Raw genomic sequence first — 20,489 nt, forward strand, 5'->3', positions numbered from 1 at the left:
AATACAGTACAACACTTAAAACACACACAAGTCGTGTCACATTCCTCATCAAACGAGAGCGAGGCTCGCACGCAACTGTCACATAAACCGCATCATGGCTGCAGTACATTTGAGTCTGTGAGCAGAAGACATACAGCACCTACGTGTCCTTACAATCAGTGTGTTTTTCTGTCTGCAATTTTGCTACTGCGCACAGTAATTTCCATGTTCACTTTATGTCCATTCAATTCACATCCCTTTATTGTACAAGGGTTGTTAGCAGGTTAGATGTATACAATTATACCGACAAGATGTGTAATATGTATGTAATAAATAACTGTGACCTTAACATTGTGAGTCGCTTTGGAGAAAAGCATCAGCTAAATGAATAAATGTAAATGTAAGATCAATAATAACTAGCAGGGTAGACTAATAAAATCATGATGAATTTACTTCACGATGGTACTGTTTAAAAAGAGATGCCGAGTGTCACTTTCACAGTCACCTAAATGTTGAAGCAGTACGAATGGCCTTTCTACACTCTAATGCAGTTGTCTGAAATAACGCAAAAATAATCTTGTGCCTTGTTTTGTATGTTGTGAAAACACAGCTTAGTGATAAATACAGAACGGCCTGAAAGAAGAAGAGTTCGCATCATAACTGTTTACTGCCACATGCTGTATATACGCCTGGGGATGATTTCGGAAGATGCAAAAAGACGACAACCTGAGACGACACCAGTGTATCAGATTTTATTTGCACAGTCAATGTGTGTTAACAAATTCAACATACAAGTTAGCATTAGTGTAACATATTTATCATGGCATTATGCAGTTTAAACACAATTCAGGTTACTTGGTTTACCCCACGTATGTCGACATAAAAGCTCTCTAAAATCTGTTTGGTGTTTGTTAGTTGGAACTATTATTGCAGCTCATGTAAGCATGTTTATAATCTATGCCCCCAGTTCAGTGGTGTGAAAGAGCAGACGGTTGAAGTGAGACCAGAGAGCACTTGAGAAGGAGAGTGAAGAGTTGAGAGGAGGGAAATTGGTGGGGAATAAACCCAAGTTTAACGAAAGAGCAGCAGAAAGGCAACAGATCACACACAAGAGAGTGCTGCCATGAAATAAATAATAATAATAATAATAAATAATCTTTGTATATAGCATTTTTACAACATATAAATATTTTTCTCAACATTTTCTCCAGGGAAAAAAATCTGAGGGGTGGCCAATAGTTTATCAGGGACCTGCACTCATAGTTTGCACAGAAAATGACCCTTTCTTTGCGCTCAAGCCATGTTTGACAATCTGTACAGGATACTACACATAAAATGAAAATGTGAACAGAATATAAACTGGAGTAGAACATACACTGACATAGATGACAAAAAGGGTTAAAAATAACCAAAGATTTGCTGACTATTGGGTTTTGGGATTATGGTTTAATATCATACAACGTAAAGGAAAATCAATTGCAGCCAGTAAATTGGTCACTGGCTGCCTGGATAATTTGTTGACTTCATGTGTAAAAACTTTTTGTTTCCTTATCAAGTTCAAGTACTTATTTCAAAAGACTAGGTGGCAGTAAAGGTACAAGGCAAAGTCTGCAGACAGAGTGTACTGCATTCAAAAGAGCCATCTCTTCCTCTGAAAAATAGGAGATACAGTGCCATGTCCTTCGCCTGTCTTCAAAGTAGGTGAATAATGGGTCGGAAAGAACAGCATTAATATGAGAAAAAATGATAGTTTAGACAAAGATCACCATGATATAAAGAGTAGGTTGGAAAAGGAGAGAAAGCCAGGGAAAAGAGAGACACACAGACAGGAGAAACAGACTGGCTCAGTGAAGAAAAACAAGGGGCGGCCAGTGTCAGCAGAGCCATGAGAGTTGCCCACCTGTGCCTTTCCCATCTGGTACACAAACCCCGCCAGACCTCAGATCTTTTTATTATCTTTTTATTAGATCTCCCTCGCTGCAACCAAAAGGGGACCTCTGTCTAAAAGCCACAATATATTCATGGATTTTCAATTTAAAACCATAAGGTAAGTTTGTACCTTTAATGTACAGTCTGCTTAATACCATCTTCCCTGGTTGCTGTCATCTAGGTGCCCTACATGGTTAAGAACAATGTTTAAACTGTCCTTATAAAATGCCTAACAATTTGCATTTCTGTGACACCTGCCTTTGCTTTAGCAATCACTGGAAATAAGACTTTTCCTTTTGAACCAACATAAACTAAAACTGAAAATATTTGTCAAATGACTTCATATCACAAACACACTGGGTCACGGTAGGAGCTCTTTTGGAAGAATAACTTCTGCTCGTGTGTGCCGTGGGAGAGCTGTATTGGAGTAACAGTGTGAACGCTCATCAAACTGAGAGCAATTTAGCTTCCTATATATTTATATATGCTTATATATCTATATACAGTGAAGACGAGCAGTCTAAAGGAGACATGAATCTTTTCACAAAAATTTACACTGAAGACACTGAACTGAAAACCGCACTGCTTTCTTCCCAGTCACTTGCCAGGCATTATTTCAGTATGGTATGACATTGCATCAAAATCATTCTGTATTTTTTTTCCAAATTAAACACTGGATTAATTGACTTATTAAGCTAAATTTTAAGACTGGGTTTACAACTGATGTAATTTACTATTCTGTACTTACTGGGTGTTTTTGCAGCAGCTGCAAATGTATAATGTTTTACAAAATGTGCAGAACAAACAGATGCATTGTAACTGAATTACGTTTCTCCCAGCCATGAAATTTATTTTAGGTTAGCGTGTTTCTTTTTAACTCAAGTTCTCCCAGTTTAATTAAAGGGAGGTTTCTGACATGTTCATTAATAAATATGCTAAAAAAACATTTCTATATGCAAATGCTACAAGAAAAGTCTCGTTTTCCACACTACTAAATTGCTCTTCACATTTGATATACATTTGATCTTTTTTAGAAAAAACAATACCAAGATTTTAACATCCTATATTACAAGTATGTACAAAAGGAGTAAAATAGATAAAATACTCTGTGTGGAACAGTGAATGGGAAACACGTGTTAAAATGTAACCGAAGCACTCCTGTGAAACAAAATGGCAGCACAACATAAAATATTTTTCAAATAAAATATAAAATATTACAAATCTTCCACTGGCAATATCTTTTTTCTAGCAAGTATTTAATACCTAAAAATGCCAAGGCATTTCACCGCAATAATTCTCTTTAATGTTCTGTATAAATATTCTCATTTTATAGTGCCTTATGTTCTTGCCACAGTTCTGTACTGTAGGATGGTACAGACTAAAAGATATGAGGTACTGTAAGTGCACCAAATTTACTTGGAAAGGCTTTGAAAAATCATACCTTTTTTGTTTGAATGAATATTTTAGTGCCTCTGTGATATGCCTTCAAGCAACCACTACTGATTTTGTTCTACTTATCACACATCACCAACATGAACCAAAATGACAATGCAAAGGCAGCAGTGCTCCAGTCTGTCTGAACGAGGAACAGAATGGTCAGACTGACAGGACATTTGAGGTCAGTCTTAAAATCTGTATTTTTAGAGCATTTGAGATGTAGAAAATGGGATTTCTTAAGCTGAGTTGAATGACAGTTGACTCATGTCTCCTGTCCTCATGTAATTTACATATATAGATATACTCAATGCTGCAGTTGAACTACATAGGCCAGTGTATAGAGGATTTGACAAATGCATGCTTTCTAGCACTGAAACACTAAAATAGTTCAGAGCTTCCCAAAGCAACTTTGGTGCAGAAATTTTTTAGAAGAATGCTGCAACATCAAAAAATTCAAGACTTCATGAAGATTAAAAAAAGAAAATGCAACAAATCATTAAGACGCATGGTCAAAGTGTACAAACGTGTTTCTGTGAGTATGATACAGACTCTTGCTATGTCTCAGACAAATTCACACCTTTTTTCCACTGGCAACAAGATGACCATACCATTGTCTAAAAATGAGGATCTTGGCAGCATAGCAATGGTGTGGATCAGAAGGCTGAAGACCCCAGGAAGTATCTGGACTAATCAGGTGTTAATGATGTGAGGAAATTCTTATAAAACACCTAGATTATAAATGAAAATTATACCCAAATTTAGTAATGTTTGATTCAATACAAATATATAATGCTTAATTTTTTACTATAGAACATAATATAAAGCAGTTTATTTGTTTTTCAGCAGAAATATGTTCACCTTAAAATCAGTGAGGCAGAAATAAGAAAACTTCAAACTTTAACTGCAAAACATCCATACTGAATCTCAGTCTTTGTGTGTTATAAAACACAGTATTAAATTTGCAATTTCAATGTTTAATTTGGGTAATAAATTAAAGAATATGTAGGTTCAATGAGGTGAACACTGATGCTGCAGCATTTTTTTTCCCAATTAGAGATGTAGATATTGCCATCTCCCAAGTCTTAATCTGCAATTTGCCTTCCTGATTGTATTATTGTGATAGTAAGGAATAACCTTCCTGTAAAATGGTAAACATGGGCACTTAGCTTTAGTTCCAGTTATATGCACTTTCTTGTGTCTCTGTTTCCTTAAAATGTTAAGTCATGCAATAGATTTAATGTATATACCACCAACACACATCCTAAGGAAGGGGAGAAAGAAGGCAGGGAAGGGATGTGGAATCCGACATGTCACAGTTCTTTCGATATTATTCTTGTTTGGGGCTGTGTCTTTCCAACCTATTGCTGATACATAACCCCAAATGGAACAATAAAAAGTTCACAAAAGACTGATACATATTTCTTTTATTTTGTTGTTTGACTATTCAGTCAGCTTATCGTTTTCGTCATTAATTTGCAATAATATTTCTCTGTGTTTGTTTACCTTGAATGTAATTCTCAGAATTCCTTTATTTTATCCACACTGTTATTACTAATGCCACAAACAAAAAGAGTACACTGTACAAGTCCCCTTAGGGTTTTGCATGTTTGTGTTTTTTACAAGCACAATGTGAGGAAAAAGACACTTGTGTCTCTAAAAGCCACGCTTACTATCTGACTTCTGTGTGCATGTGTGGGCTTATGTGACGTGCAGGGCTAGTACTCGCTGAGGCTGTGCCACTTGGTGATCTGCCTGCGGGGGTTTTCACAGACCTCCCGCCAGTGAAGGGCACCTGAGGGGCAGGGACTATGCGAGCCCAACACCAGCCGACCCACCACCTCATTTTTGGTGGTGCGGTCAAAGTCGACGACCAGGAATTCGACCGAGATATCAACTAGCAGCTCGGCAGGCACATCATAAATGAAAGATTCGTTGAATATTGGGTTGAGTGTGCACTTCTTCACGTGCGTCTTCTTCTTAGCAATGCGCTTACGGCCGTAGAACACATTTACCTTCACGTAAGGGTCTGGAGGGAGACAGAATGATGGAAGAACATCAGAAGAATTTTTAGCTTTCAAAGAGCCCATGATCCATGTTACATGACATCTAGATACCACCTAACATGACAAAATGTACAATTAAACAGAAGTATGTAACACACAGTAGAGCAGTGGTTTTAAAATGCTTTGAATGGAGTCTCAGTATAAGGACAGCTGGTAGAGTACAGGAAGAGATTAAATGAGTTCCATTCCAGTCAATGAGTTCACATGTCAGTAAATTGACACTTACTGCCAGACAGGCCTGTGATGTCCATCTTGGGCAGCTGTTTGGCCTTTAGCACTACCACACTTAGCCTGTGGGTCACTGGTTGGTAGGACAGCGAAACAAGCAGCTCCCCACGGCTCACGCACTATGGACAAAAGAAAAAAAATGGTCTAGTCTCTCTCGCTCTCTTTATTTCACACACATGCAGGGACACTTTATTGGTGCATATCTTGCCTGCCGAATTACCTATTCTTTCAAACTGTGTTACCTCATCCCCCTCTTATTCAGGCAGTCTACCCTGCTCTTTCTTTCTCTCTGTGTACAGATTCTTATGCTGCTGCTGACTGTCACCATGACAACATTTGGTGAGAAGGCAGCCAAGGGCTAATTCTGAACTTTACAAAACAACAGGGGATAGGATGACTTACTGTAGACTAGAGAACCCTAGCCTACTTATGTCATCAGGTGGCACATTTCTGCCTGTATAAATACACTGAGTACACACACACACACACACACACACACACACACAAAATACGTGTATAAAGTGGACAGAGCTCATAACACAACATTTCGTGTGTGTATTGCAATTTATAGCACGCTAGACAGTGCATATTCTATAAGTGTTTGTGTAGCTGCTTCATCTTAACCATGTGACTGCATGGGTGGGTGACTGAGAATATATATACGTAGTCATTATATTTGTGTGCTTTATGAGTGAGAAGTTGTTTTTCCACTTTACTCATACCTCATTCATATCTTACATTCACCTTATGTGGCAGTAGCATTAACTTACTACTCCTTTACATCAGCTTAATTATAAAATCATAATACTCTGTCTAACAGCTCTTTGCAAGAGACTTCCAATTATTAAAAACAACATCCTGTTTTCATATGTCTTGTTACATGAGACTGTCTATGTGTGACCATCAAATAGTGCTCAAAACTGGAACATGCCAGCATCACAATCCACCAAATTACAAAGTTATCATTTCATGAAGACTTACATAGATACTTTACATAATCACTCATTAGAGATATTTATACAGTGAGCCTCAAAATATACCATACATACCATAACACAGATATCAAACATAATCTTTCTTAAACATAGGACATGCCATAGGATATGTGGGTTTTAAAATTATGCCCCTGAGGTAATCCAAATATTTGTTCCAAAGGTGAAAAAGTACAGTTATACCGCGCATACCACCTATACTACATGCCTATCCTTAATGTCCTTTGCATTTTAAAATTTTTCCTTGACGATACCAAAATTTGTGAAGAACTATTTGCATGGGTTCAACAGTATAACAATAAAATATAAGTTACAACCCAGTACGAAGCTTTCTGAAGAAAATAATACAAAGCTATCGATGATTTGCCTGCCTGTCTTTCATATGCTTAGGAATACACACACCCTTTTGACAACTACTTGTCCCAAGCAGAGTCACGGCGAGCCGGAGCCTAATCCGACAACACAGGGCGCAGGGCTGAGGGGGGACACACCCCAGACAGGACACCAGTCCTCAGCAAGGCACTCCAAGTAGGACTCAAACCCTGAACCCACCACAAAGCAGACCCCGGCCAAACCTGCTGCGCCACCGCACCCCCCCCACTTAGGAATACAGTACAATTAAATAAATTATGTGTTAAAAAGTCCAGAAATTTCTTCCATGTCTCTAATTGCTAAGAATACATGCAGGTGTACAAAGACAGAGTTCTTACTGTCATAAAATCCATAATCCAGTTTATTAAACTGCAGCTTGTTCCTCTGCTCTAAATTTCCTATATAAAGCCATCATCGTGACCCCAACAGCACATCATATAAAGCAAGAATGCTTTTCACACCTCATGGGAGACATTACTGTTATTATCTGTACTGTTCTGTTCATTTCCATCAGACACTGTTATGTTCGCTATTATTGGTCTCCTTTCTGCTAGTGGGTACATTTCGCATTTCTTCCAAAGCATGCTGGTAGGGGTACAATGAGAGGGAATACAATGAAAGTTACTCATCTTAAGAAAATTCAGCTGAGTCAGTCATTTAATCTTACCTTAAAACTTATTCTTTATACTTTTCTTTAGTCATTTCCCAACAGTAAGCATGCTATCCCTTAGATCACTTTTAAAGAGTTTAGTTCTGTGATCAAAAACCAGTTATGCCAACATACACCACATAGTTTAGGCAAAGCAAATGTTGTAACTTTTAAAGAATTCTTCTGCAATGCATTATAACAAGGGCCTAGTGACTTTCAAAGGCAGCAGTAAGAAAACCCTATTTTTTTTGTATGCACACTGGAGTCTGTCAGAATCTGTATTAGCAATGCCCCAGTGATAATGATATCATTTCTCGCCATGTACTTGCATCTTGGTTTTGATCAGTGTTTCACTGCGGTTGGAGATGATATGCAGTCCTTTTCCTTTTTATTCCAGACAGTTTTGATTGTAATGAGGGTCACAATCAACAGCCCACTCTCTGACAGACATTCTTTTAAAAGTCTTTCTGAAGTCTGCATTTAAGCAATGTCTGCTTTCTCTTGAATTCTCACACTGTTGCCTGAAGTTTCAGTGCACTAACTGTTACATGTGTACCAGTGTGTGGAGGTTGCCTGTACTAATTGCTCTCTTTTACTAGTTTGAGCTGACCTGTCTCTTCAATTCCTTTAATTCCTTTTATCTTTAAGTTTGAATGGATTTGTGTATGTATGCAAAATGATTTTGTTGTATATGTGCCTTTGTGCATTCATCTCTGTGAAAATGTGCATGTGATTGACTGGTGATATTCAATTGCGTCCTGCACAGTTTGGTGTGTTGATCAGTCTGTATTAATGGCCTGTGTCACTGGATCCATGTTTGAGACTGAGTTGGCTAAATATTACAGAAATAGTTTCCACTGTCATCTCGTAGTCTGTATAAGGACCTAGTGTCTATCACAAATGCATAGATTTTATTGACTTATCATCAGATTCCCTCAGAAGTTATTGATTTGAATCTTGGTAAGCATTTGTCACAGTGCAACTAAACATCTTAACCTCAACACATTGTAACATCTACTTGTCAGTCTTGCTCTCCCTTTCTTACCTGTATGTTCCTTTTGCAAATCTGTTGGGTTAACAGCACACGCCCTGTGCTGGGATCCACACCTGCCAGGGGCACCACAACCTCACCGATGACATCGTCACGAGAGAAGCGGTCAAAGCTGAGTACCAAGAAATGCAGAACCAACTCTGGCAGGCTGCTATAGGGCATGCCGTAGAAGGTGAATGTCTCATCAAAAACAGGCTCCAGGGTCTTGCGTAGCACACGAGTCTTAACACGATGCTTCTTTTCAGGCAGGATAGTCATCTTCACATAGGGGTCGGAGGTACCTGACTGCTCATCCACTACTGGCAGGCCCCGCGCCTCCTGGATGGTCACCACCAGTGCCTTCTTGGGAAAGTTGTAGTCCACTGCCAGGCTAAGTGTGCCCAGCTTGGGCTCTTCTGCAGGAGTGAATGGAGTGGCTGTCTTGCTGGCAGCAACGCTGCTGGCTTCGCTGCTGCTCGCCGAACTGCTATCCAGACAGCAGTAGTCTGCTCGGATGGGTAATTCACACTCCAGCCTTGGCTGCCCAGTGGGAGCAAGATGGTTCATCTGCAGGGGAGGGGCATCAGGCAAGCCATTCTCAGCAACATCCACCTTGAGGACATTGCCCCTACCACTGTTGCAGGGGCGACCCAACTCCCTGTCGCGCTCTGCCCGGCCCCCCGGCCGCCTCGCCACCCGCACTATCTTCTTGCTGTTACTGAGTGTCTCAGGGTAAATGCTGATGCCCTTGAGCATGTGGATGAACTTGTAGGGTGGGTCTGCGGGAGAGTCACCATGTAGTTTATAATTGCCCGTCAGCTGCCGGTAACGGCGCTGGCAGCAGGTCCACAGGAAGATGGCCACCACCACCACAACCACCAGTACCCCAGCACCGATGAATCCTGCCAGCACCGGAGAGACTTCTGAGAGATGAAGGAAGAGAAAAAAACAAGAAAAAGAGAACCAAATGAAGGCACATTGAAACAAGAGAGAGCAATGTCTCAAACCTTACCCATTTGCAGTAGCATTAATTAACCCATTAATGAGTTCGCAACTAATTCAATTTTCTACCTGAAATATTTTCATTATTAAAAAATTGTTCGCAATGCCTCTCTGGAGAATGGCATACATGGATATCTTGAAGGAAGAATGTTCTTACATTGCACACAAGACTCATGACCCTATGCATGATAGCCATTATTACGTGAAGTATCATATCGCTTTAATAATGCTAGTTATTACCAGCATGCAAATTCTATTTGTTCAATTCATTGTAAAATATCAAATTAAAACAAATTACACTGTTTTAAATAAAATTATCAGTGGAGCAAGTGGGATGGATGGAGACCTGTGATAACACCTTGTTATGCTGATTACTGAAATTGCTGTGTAAAAAACCAGACACCTAAATAACATAGCCATTGTGATCTATCATTGTTTTTTCCCAAATAACCAGGTCTATTTTAAAATACAAGGAAGATCTGATGAATTTTAGCTTCAAAAATGTTCATTTTAATATCAAAAATGTTTGAAAGGAGACAGAACATTTACACTTCTGACCTAAACATGATGCATAAAAGCATTTAGGTGACCTAGTTTGGAACTGACTTTTTCAACTGTTATCTGAGGAGAGGATAAAGATGTACAATGGATAATGTCAGCTCAGATCAGTGTAGTGTTAATTCCTGTCAGTACAGATCAGTGTAGAGTTAGTCAGCGATGCTTCTGTGTGATAGGCCCTAAGTCTCTGCTGGCAAAAGAGTAGTTAAAAAAAAGGAGAAGCTGCAGAGAGGGAGGAAAAGCAGGGAAACAGAGAAGAAGGCAACTGAGAAGGTGTGTGTCCCATGTCTGCTTACTGAAAGAGATGCAAAATGTATTAGGACAAAGAATTATGTTAGGAATAAAGTAGCAGTCAGAAGACACATTCCTGTCAAAAGGAGACAAAGCAATTAGACCGGGAGGCAACAAGAATCAACAGACACAGAATCAATATAATTTTAGGGGTTCTGTTGTCAACCCAAATACAACAACAAAATCTTTGTTGTCATTACATTTTTACTGCCTGGTGTACAAGCTGTGTTCCAAACAAAACAATTATTATTTTTAATTTAATATCTTCAATTAAGGGGTGCGGTGGCGCAGTGGGTTGGGCCGCAGTCCTGCTGTCCGGTGGGTCTGGGGTTCGAGTCCCGCTTGGGGTACCTTGCGACGGACTGGCGTCCCGTCCTGGGTGTGTCCCCTCCCCCTCTGGCCTTACGCCCTGTGTTGCCGGGTAGGCTCCGGTTCCCCGTGACCCCGTATGGGACAAGCGGTTCTGAAAATGTGTGTGTGTGTGTGTGTATCTTCAATTATCTTTTTAACAATTAAAAATAATTCAAAATAACAGCTCAACATATAGTTTTAGCAAAATGGTACTGCCAGGGTGTCTTCTGAAGTAGTTTCCAGATGATATCCCATCCCTTTCCAGAGTGTGTCCTCACTGAATTTTGTGTTGCTAGCTTTTTAACTAACATGTAAATATAAACTTAAGGCAAACAAGTATTTCATGTAAATTCTTTTTCATGTGTTTACCTATTCTTTAGCTTTTGTGAAATCAAGAGAACTGCCTCAAGCACAAAGCTCACACTACGAAAAGAGTATTGCGGAAAGACAGCAGGGTTGTATATAGAAGAGACGGTCTTTGTCTGAGTGCTTATCTGGCACCATTTTCCACTCTCTCCTGTTTTCTCTCTACCTCTGTAATCCCTTATCTCATTACTAAGAGCTCCACTGCTGTAAAGCTTTGTGCTAACACCGGAACCTTTCTGTCATGCCAGCTGAGTTTATTTGGACTCTAAATTTTGTTCAGGCAGAAAACAGTCACACCCATCTAGACAAATGTGCAAGACAGAAGAACTGCAGTAAATTCAACCAAATAAAAAACTGCCATTCACTGCTTTTAAGTGCTTGCTTTCATGCTGCAGAAATCACCAAAAAAAAGAGAAATATAATAAAAATGTAAGAAATATCTAGTTCCACAATATGTCATCTTTATTGGCACACTACTGGTTACATGTTTTTTTTCCTGAAGAGTTTCAGCGTCACCATAAATTGCTGCCACTGTAATAATGATAAAACAGTGCCATGGTGTCAAGTTAAAATTGCAATAAAATGGGCTGGAATTTTAGAAAAAGACATTAAAACTATATTACAATACTCTTACACAAAACAATCTCTCCCATAGATTAAGTTTGTCCTAGGCTTTAACGACTGCACCACGTCAACGCATTTACCACAGGGGTGCTAGCAGGAACAATCTGACAGTAACAAGATAAATGAATGAAACAAGTAACAGAAAACTGAGGTCTCAAGGACCAATGAGGCAGAGCCTTGCACATACAGACTGATGGATTCCTGAAACACAACCAGCCACCCTTGGTGAATTGGCTGTTTGAGAGCACTGGGGAGTCTGGCTAAAATGCACTCTGCTCCAAGGGGACTCTATGATCAATTAGGAGAAACTGAGACACATCGTAATGACTGTAATTCCCCTAAGGAACGGGGTTACTCAGCACTGCCTTTTGGGGTTGTATTTTGAAAAGAGACACTGCAAATCTGTGACTAAGAACGGATTAGAGTTGTAATGAGTCTTTACAAAACAGATTACAAGCATTGTATGTCAGTTCTGTTGTATTGCACAACTAAAAACAAATGCCTCATATTTAATCAGATGCATTCCCTCAGCATCCTTCCATATTATTAGTTTAAAAGATCTGTAAAATGAGTTTACTGTAATGTTGAGGTGAATGGAAAACACATAATCCAATGACACACAGTTTCACAACTGTGTGCTGTGTAGAAAAAAAGGAATAAAGTGTCAGTATCTGAGAGTAGATCAAAATCAGAGCAACTACCTGAGAGCAGACACCTGGTGGTTGAAGTTTGTAAAATTAGAAAGTGGCAGAAGTGTACGGATGCACAGTCATGGTCAAAGAACGCGGAAAAACACAAAAGAAGGCTGCAGAGAATATCAAAAGCAGAGGATGAAAACATGAAGATTTAATGAAGAAACGGCACAGTGAGACTGCACCAAGAATAAATCTCTTCTGTGATATCCTCTCTCTGTACTAGGGGTGTATCTCATCTAAATCCCCGTCTTCCTTACGTCACTCTCTGCTTTTCTTTCTACTCCTAATTGCCTCTGTCCATTCTCATTTTGCCTTTGTCAGTTGCTTTATCTTTCCCCGTTTCTTTGCCTGTCTGTCTCCCAGCGTGTCTCTAAACAAAGGCCCTACCCTTCCTTTCTGCCATTGGTTACTGACACCCTAGTAGTAATTCCAATTGGCTGATGTCAGATTTTGGAATGGAATCAAAACAAGCAGCTCCATTTGGTTGGAAATATCCCCTAGGAGAGCACACCAGCCATTACCGGTCATTTTTCCTGTCCCTGTAATTTGATACTACCACTTTGTCGATATTACTTTAAACTAGTAGTCATGCGATCCTATTTTTCCTGTCTTTAATATCTTTACTATTACCAAATAGGAGCAGCAAGTTAACAGAAGTGTACGTTTGAAATTTTGACATGGTACTCAAAATTACATCAGAATTGAAAAGGCAACTGCACAGCCATATTAAGATTAAGTTTTGCCTAGAAAGTACTTTTATCCTGAGCCAAAAAAAAGCTTAACCTGCCGAAATAAAAAAATGGACCTGTTAGCAGCTGGAAAAAGTAAAATGTTCAGATCCCTATTTTCCTCTTTTGCATACATCCATGGATACCTTAAAGCCTGACTGACTGTACTTAGCTGTTAGGCATGCATTCTACTTGTTGTGGTGTAGGCAATCACTGTTGGATCTTATGTCTGCTCCACATCATGGTATCATGGCAAAGCAATGTGAAAGGATTTTAAGGTGCAGTCTATGAAATGAGCACTTTTTCTACACAAAGCACTCATATTTCAAGATGGTGTGAACATGGTGTGATGTTGTGACAAACTGCTAAACACATTAAATGTGGCTTAATTAAAACCGGGATTATGTTTTCCACAGTTCCCCCAAAAACTACTATTTGTGGACAACTCCTCCCCAGAAAAGGATCATTAACACACTACTTCATCGACATCACACATTAAAGCACTCTACGGGAGTTTGACATATTGAAAACAGGTCTATTAGTGCAAAGTATAAATATAAGTTACAACTGAAATATTACATTCAATACCATTATTACCATTACTTTATTTAGTTGTAGCTAAAGTAACTTAGAGTCTTAAGCAATTTCTAATGATTTGCACATTAGCATAGCTGGGTAATTTTTAACCTGAGCCATTAAGGCTAAAAACTATTCAACGATGGTACCTCAGGAGGTGGGATTCAAACATGGATCCTTTGAGCCCTTATAGAAATAAACTATAAACATGTAACAATTAACTGTACTTTAAATCCTGTTGTCAACTTTTATAAAATTCCCTTACACTAACATGAACAAAGCCCCCACACACACACACACACACACACACACACACACCATCTGATACCCCTTGTCCCATACGGGGTTGCGGGGAGCCGGAGCCTAACCCGGCAATGCAGGGCATAAGGCTGGAGGGGGAGGGGACACACCCAGGACGGGACCCAGTCCATCACAAGGCACCCCAAAGCGGGTCTCAAACCCCAGACCTACCAGAGAGCAGGACCTGGTCCAACCCACTGCGCCGCTGTGCCACTACGCCCCGTCTGAACAAAGCCTTCATCTTGAAATCAAATAAAGATCATCTACCATCATGCATTCATTAGTAATATTTCACAGCACCCCCAGCAGTATATTGTCCATGTGCTTTGCAAAGTGAAACTTTATTTTGTTTTATCATACACATCTTGAGCCACACTATCAAAAAGTCATCAGTCATCCAGGGTGTAGCCTGCATTGCACCCTGTGGTTTCTGGATAGAATCTGGACCTTGGCAACCCTGCATCCAACAAAGAGTTACTGATAATAAATTGATCAATGAAAACATAACAGGAAGAAAATATAATATATTGATAAAAAAATTAATGAAACTATAAGATTAAAAGAAAAGCTAAAATAATTTTTGTTACAAATATAGAACATGTTGGTGTTATATGCCTGACAATAAATAGTCTTTATTTTGGTAGTTTAATAAATTTTAGGTGCCATGATTTTCATGTTTCATCCTATTTTTTCCATAATAATAAAGAATCATTTGACCCCTGCCAAAGGGAATTCACCTCACAAGTGATTTTATAGGAAAAATTAACCCCACTGTGTCAGAGTTTGGTGTATATGCTTTTACTGTTAGGCTTCATTGTTCCACTTCAATTTCATCACTAAATCACTGATTTTCTTCAGTATCCTGTAACAAGCATGCCACTAAGAGCATGAAGGAAAGTACTAGATATTCATGGCTTTAGGGTTGCAAGTATTATCATGCACAGAGGAAAAGCAGTTACCTTACTTTACCTCAGAGTAATGTGCAATTGCCTCTACCTTACTGGCATATCAATACATTCTGCAGTGCTCCTGATAAAAGGATGCAGAGAGGAAGTAAAAAGCAGATTTCTTTCCTGTGATGAAGTAACATTCTCCTTCTCTGGGGTCCTCCTAACCTTCAGAAATGACCACACAAACAAAATTTGAATATCATGAAACAATTCATGAATACAACTTCCGCAAAGCTGTCCAGTCCCAAAATTTGTGAGCCCTTCCCAGTAATCTTTCAAACCTTGTACTTAGAGAACCCCTCTTTGACTTAATTCCTGTTGGAGCATGTCCAAATATAATCTTCTGAAATTTATTTGATTAAAGAAGTACAACAAATATCTCTGCTTTATGCTGAGGGGATTCTCTGAAACAATTTGGATCCTTTTATTACGTCCATTCAGTATTCACACTCAGCAAAAACGGTTATCGAGATTTTGCTAAAATAAAGGGCTGACTTCAAAAGGACATTGTGGAACACGACAGTGCCCAGTCGTCTGCACAACTGAGGATGCATCTGTATCGAACACATCCATCAAAAGCCACGCAAATGTAGTCATGCTTAATCAAACCCAGAAAGAGGCAAGATGCCATACCAAAATGACACAAGAGCTTCTCAAGATGAACTGCCCCATATCTGAACTTTTTTCATCTGGGTATTAGGATAATGACTCACTAAGACAGTGATTCACAGCCTGAACATTTCCTCCATTCCAATTTTATAGACACTGCTCACATCATGCATGTTTCAGACTCATGCCAATTCTGAGAGAAAGATTTTTCAAATCTTACTTCTTCACATTTAAGAAATCCAGCTAGTGAACACTGAATAAATTACCAGCAGTTACTGTATCAATCAATCAATCAATCACAACAAAGGAGCTGATAGTCATTCAGAAAATAATCAATAAGGATTCAAAGAAATTAAAAATTAAACAAGAGGATGTGGCATATAGGAAATGAAAGAGTGAAGAATTTCACTAGATAACTTCTAAGCCATTTCCACTGTGCACATAATGATGATTTAAACTCCACGCCCATCACACTTTACAGCATGTATAAAACCTTCAGGTCTCCTGATATCACTAATATGACAGGTGTCTTCACAGAATTCTGTTTCTCATTGTTATAAGTGCAGATTCCAATGAATACACTCCCCTCCAATTAAGGAGAGACTGTTGAACATTAAAGGGATACCCTTCTGTTGCAATGTACATTCATTTGTTATTAATTTTGCACGGCTGCATTTCTTACTCATTTAATCTCTAAGCATATGCAACAAGGCTTTGCTTTCCACGTAGGTGGCGGCTGCTCGGTGTACATTAATGTACTGGGTAAAATCTTACACCACTGAGTTTATGACAAAGCACTGCATATTCTGCAGGTCAGAACTATCAGTTCTGAATACATGCAACAAATAGCAGATTGTCCAATTCATGCAAAACACTACAATCTATCTCTTTCGATTGATTCCTGCGAAAATATGAGTACGATTACTTCCGTTTTGCTACTTGCTTTTATGCCATCATACTGTGCAACTGTACGCAGCCGCATGATATTAAAACATTGTGCAGAGAATGACACTAGACTTTCAACGTAGCCTTTCTTTCCCTTAGGAAAATGCAGGTGAAGGAGGCTACACATACATATATATATATATATATATATATATATATATATATAATTTTTAATAAAAACAATGGAGGAAGGGATAGGCATGCCTAGAATAGACATAACGTCATACCAGTCCAGCCCCACGCACATACATACATACATACACACACCCGCAAACACACACATTAGGAATAATAACAGGCCGCATTTGTTGCATTTTCTCCATTTAAATATATTCACGAAGTACCAATTACTCATTCAGGCGCATTAGTCAACTTAATTAGTGGAGATGTGAACTGCAGTCCTCCTTCCCACCCCCCCAAACCCCCCCTCCGCGCGCCACCCCCACACCCTCGGTCGGAGGCGCGAATGACGAAGCAAGAGGCAGGAATACAAACACACTGTAAAACGTCAGAACAGTTTCTTTCATTTTATTTCACGTTTCTGTCTTCTTTTCATCAGGAGTCTGAGCACGTCGTCTAAGCCACATTATAGGCGTATCCTGGTAACATGCTACACAGCAAGTTACCTCATTCTTCCACCATCCTCCGAGTGCAGCCGAAATCCTAGGCACCTCATCATAACACCAAATTAGCATTACAATAATAATATGTTGGCAAATTGTCTTAATTCAATTCCAATAAGAATTAGAAATATTTCAGATGGGTAAAAAGAACCTCGGTAACTGAAACGTCTTAATAAATAATATCGTCGATGCTCTTCTTGTCCTGGACTGGAGTGTAGTTAGCTGTGGGAGCGCAGTACGAAGGAAACCCTACACGATGGACACGACTTATGTCTCAATTCTAGTTTTTTCCACGCCGCACACATCACATTTTGACACGCCTCGACGGTGCCGAGCCGAGGTGTTTGTTGTCCAAGTTACTCAATTATTCAAATTATTTTCCAAGACTGGACTACTACACACAGGTGTATTACATAAAAACATCAAGGACTGAAGGAAAATGTCACCCAGTTAAATTATCTCACCACTTACCGTAAGTCGGTCTTATATCGGTTATCTCAGCCATTTTGAGGTTAGGAATTCTGCTCTGTCGTCCGAAAAGAAAAATGGCAATGAATCAAAGCGAAACGTCCTTATTTCATCTTCACGAAGGAAATCTTTCGTTAGCGGCACTGAGACAGTACGGTTGTTTACGACGGGTCTCCCGCGGCTCCGCTGTCCTGTCTGTGCTGCGTTCCTCGAGGATGCGCTCGCGCTTGCGCTCCCTCCGGCTCGAGCCCCGTGACGCGCTCAATCTGGGATGCGGCCGCAGCGCGAGACTGGTACCCGCGAGGACCCCGACAGCAAGGCTTAAGCTCCACCCACTGATGTTGTGAAAATTTATACAGGATGGGGTCGTGAGCGGTTTTGTAAACCGGATCGACCACTCCCCTTTTAAAATACGTGCACAGTCTGTGTCACTCACTCCTTCCGGCCCCAGGCCCCCAGCGGCGCGCACTCTCTCTCGCGGAGCATCTTTATTCTTTGTAGCAGAAGACCGCGCCCCGAGGTTTCGTTCCCACCATATCTCGATACATGATTTAAATCTTACAAAAATCAATAACAAAAACAGCAGCAGTAATAATAATAATAATCATAATCATAATAATGATGACGATCATAACACTGACATCCCTGATCCTGGGGTATTTAACATTATATCTTTTGTTATAGCTCACGTAAGGTCTTTTCACCTCACGCCACGGTGACACGGTCGCACTCTTCCCTGCGCTGCGTGGCTCTGGGCGGTGGTCCACGGCCACGCTAAGGCGCTGGGCCCTTTCAAAATTGCGCTGAGCACAGAGAGTGTACACATACAATTTTATCACTCTTTATTTCGCTTACGTTTGTCATTGACCGCTTGAAAGGTCCAAACAGCGCTCCTTATCGCTAGGTTATCCTCTTTAACCAGTGGTTACACCATATACAGGAGTGTTTCGTGTCCAGGTTGGGACGAATAATTTGAGGGTACAGGGACGTCTGCTTAGGCGTATATGTTCATATGTACACGTATTGTCCTCCTACACATCTTTCCATTCTTGCCTGTTTCACCAGGCAACTCCATTGCATTGAAATATCTGCGAAGTGATATGTTTGCTCGGTGCAGAAGCCCTGAATTCAGCCCCAGAAAAGGATTTTCATCTTCACTCCACCACTCTGTGCTCTACAGGTTTCTTAGGCACCTGTGTCTTCTTCCGCATTTGCGCTTTCATATTCTCTTGATCAGACATGCTTTTCTTGGACTCAAATATCTGTTACAGTCAAAATCAGTCAGTTACTGTTTCCTTTCAACAATTTTTTCTTTTCTAACAGTTACAATGACTGCATAAAGAAAAAAGTTGCTAGTGAAATTACCTGCAATTTTTTTCTACTTATCTCTCATGTAAAAGTTTCCAGTGGAACTAGATTTGAAAGACAAAATGTACTTTAATAGTAGCAGTCTACTCAAGTCTTTGAAGATGGAGTTACACCAACACACTGAGTGACTGTAAATGGTGGGGATATGTAAGACAAAACATTTCATTGCAGATTATATCAAAAGGAACTTTTACTATTATTTTTAATGAACTTTGGTGTACAGTCAACAATAGGAGCAGCATTTCCTTTTACAATACTTAACGACAATAAAAATAATCTTAGAAGCCAGGTATATTCACACTTGATTATAGGTCATGGTGATCTTTTTCATTAAAAACAAGAGATTTTGGCAGAATAGCCACATATGCAACAGCCTATTACAGAGGACCAGTTCTCACATTACTCATCACACAATGCATTTCAATGAAATAATACTCTCGCTCTAAATATTAAAAAGCTGTGTCTTATAACAATAAAAAAATACATTTCAAATATGTTTTCAAGGCATAGCTGCATCATATGCAGGCTTTCCAGCGGAACGGAGGGTGCTCCACTGTGGTATACCTTTAATCAGAATAAATAAACAACTCTCAATACTGCAGTGTAATACAGATGTATCGCAATTTCTCTTTGAAATGATTGGGCTGTATATGTGTTTTACCAGTTTTGAAAATGCACGTGGGCAGTGTATCAGTACCAACCATGCTTCATTTTAAATTCCAAGTGTGTCTCAGAAACAAGAAACCATTTATTTTAAACTGAAGTATTTCATTTATGTCAATATCCTTGCCAGTTGTTCATAATATAACAGAGTACTTATTGTTTATTGGAGCCTACTGTAATACTGAATTAAGAGGAATATTCTATCAAAATAATGAAACCGTGGTTGCACACAGCACTTAAAAATTTCACAAGCCATTAGTCTTACTACATATATTGATATCGCAGTACATTTTTGTAAGTCTGTTTGTTAGACTTTGAACATACATACAACTTCTGTACATTTCTATCCCGCAGAGTAACTACAGTCTGCAGGTGGATACCGCAAAATATGATATTCAGTGCAATACAATTAATAACAGGGATAAAGACAGTATACGATTGCTAATGCCGTGAGGGGTGTGTGTACACAATTCTAAATCCATTTGTACTTCACAATAAAGGCACAAATCTATTACAGATAAAAAGTTTGACAATCTGTAATTTAAATGAATTACTCAAATACAAACTTTCAAAGAGTTTCAATTTAAGGTTGATTACACACCTCTGACCTGAGACCATGTTCACTCAACTAAATGCAGTAGTTGCCATTACTAATGACAACTGAAGTCCTGATAAGTTTGCCAGACTAATATA

At 39.4% G+C, this 20,489-nt stretch overlaps 1 protein-coding gene across 1 annotated transcript; it reads right to left on the minus strand.

Annotated features, from left to right (window-relative positions):
* Positions 1-722: 722 nt before the first annotated feature.
* LOC108941921 (synaptotagmin-11-like) lies at positions 723-18,155 on the minus strand. Its single transcript, XM_018764848.2, has 4 exons — positions 17,769-18,155; positions 8,695-9,602; positions 5,635-5,755; positions 723-5,371 (listed from the first exon to the last, which is right to left on the minus strand). Exons 1-4 carry the CDS (start codon positions 17,800-17,802, stop codon positions 5,061-5,063), a joined length of 1,374 nt encoding a protein of 457 aa, XP_018620364.1. The 5' UTR covers positions 17,803-18,155; the 3' UTR covers positions 723-5,060.
* Between the last annotated feature and the right edge of the window lie 2,334 nt (positions 18,156-20,489).

This window comes from Scleropages formosus, chromosome 18 (genome assembly GCF_900964775.1).
Source record: "Scleropages formosus chromosome 18, fSclFor1.1, whole genome shotgun sequence".
In the NCBI taxonomy this organism is placed as follows: Eukaryota; Metazoa; Chordata; class Actinopteri; order Osteoglossiformes; family Osteoglossidae; genus Scleropages; species Scleropages formosus.

Excerpts from the sequence above, each read along its gene's own strand:
- LOC108941921 (XM_018764848.2), bottom strand. The coding sequence starts at position 17,802 with ATGGCTGAGATAACCGATATAAGACCGACTTACG. Across the intron at positions 9,603-17,768 it reads CGATATAAGACCGACTTACG|AAGTCTCTCCGGTGCTGGCA; the intron begins GTAAGTGGTGAG and ends TTCATCTCTCAG. Across the intron at positions 5,756-8,694 it reads TTTGCAAAAGGAACATACAG|TGCGTGAGCCGTGGGGAGCT; the intron begins GTAAGAAAGGGA and ends TTTTGTCCATAG.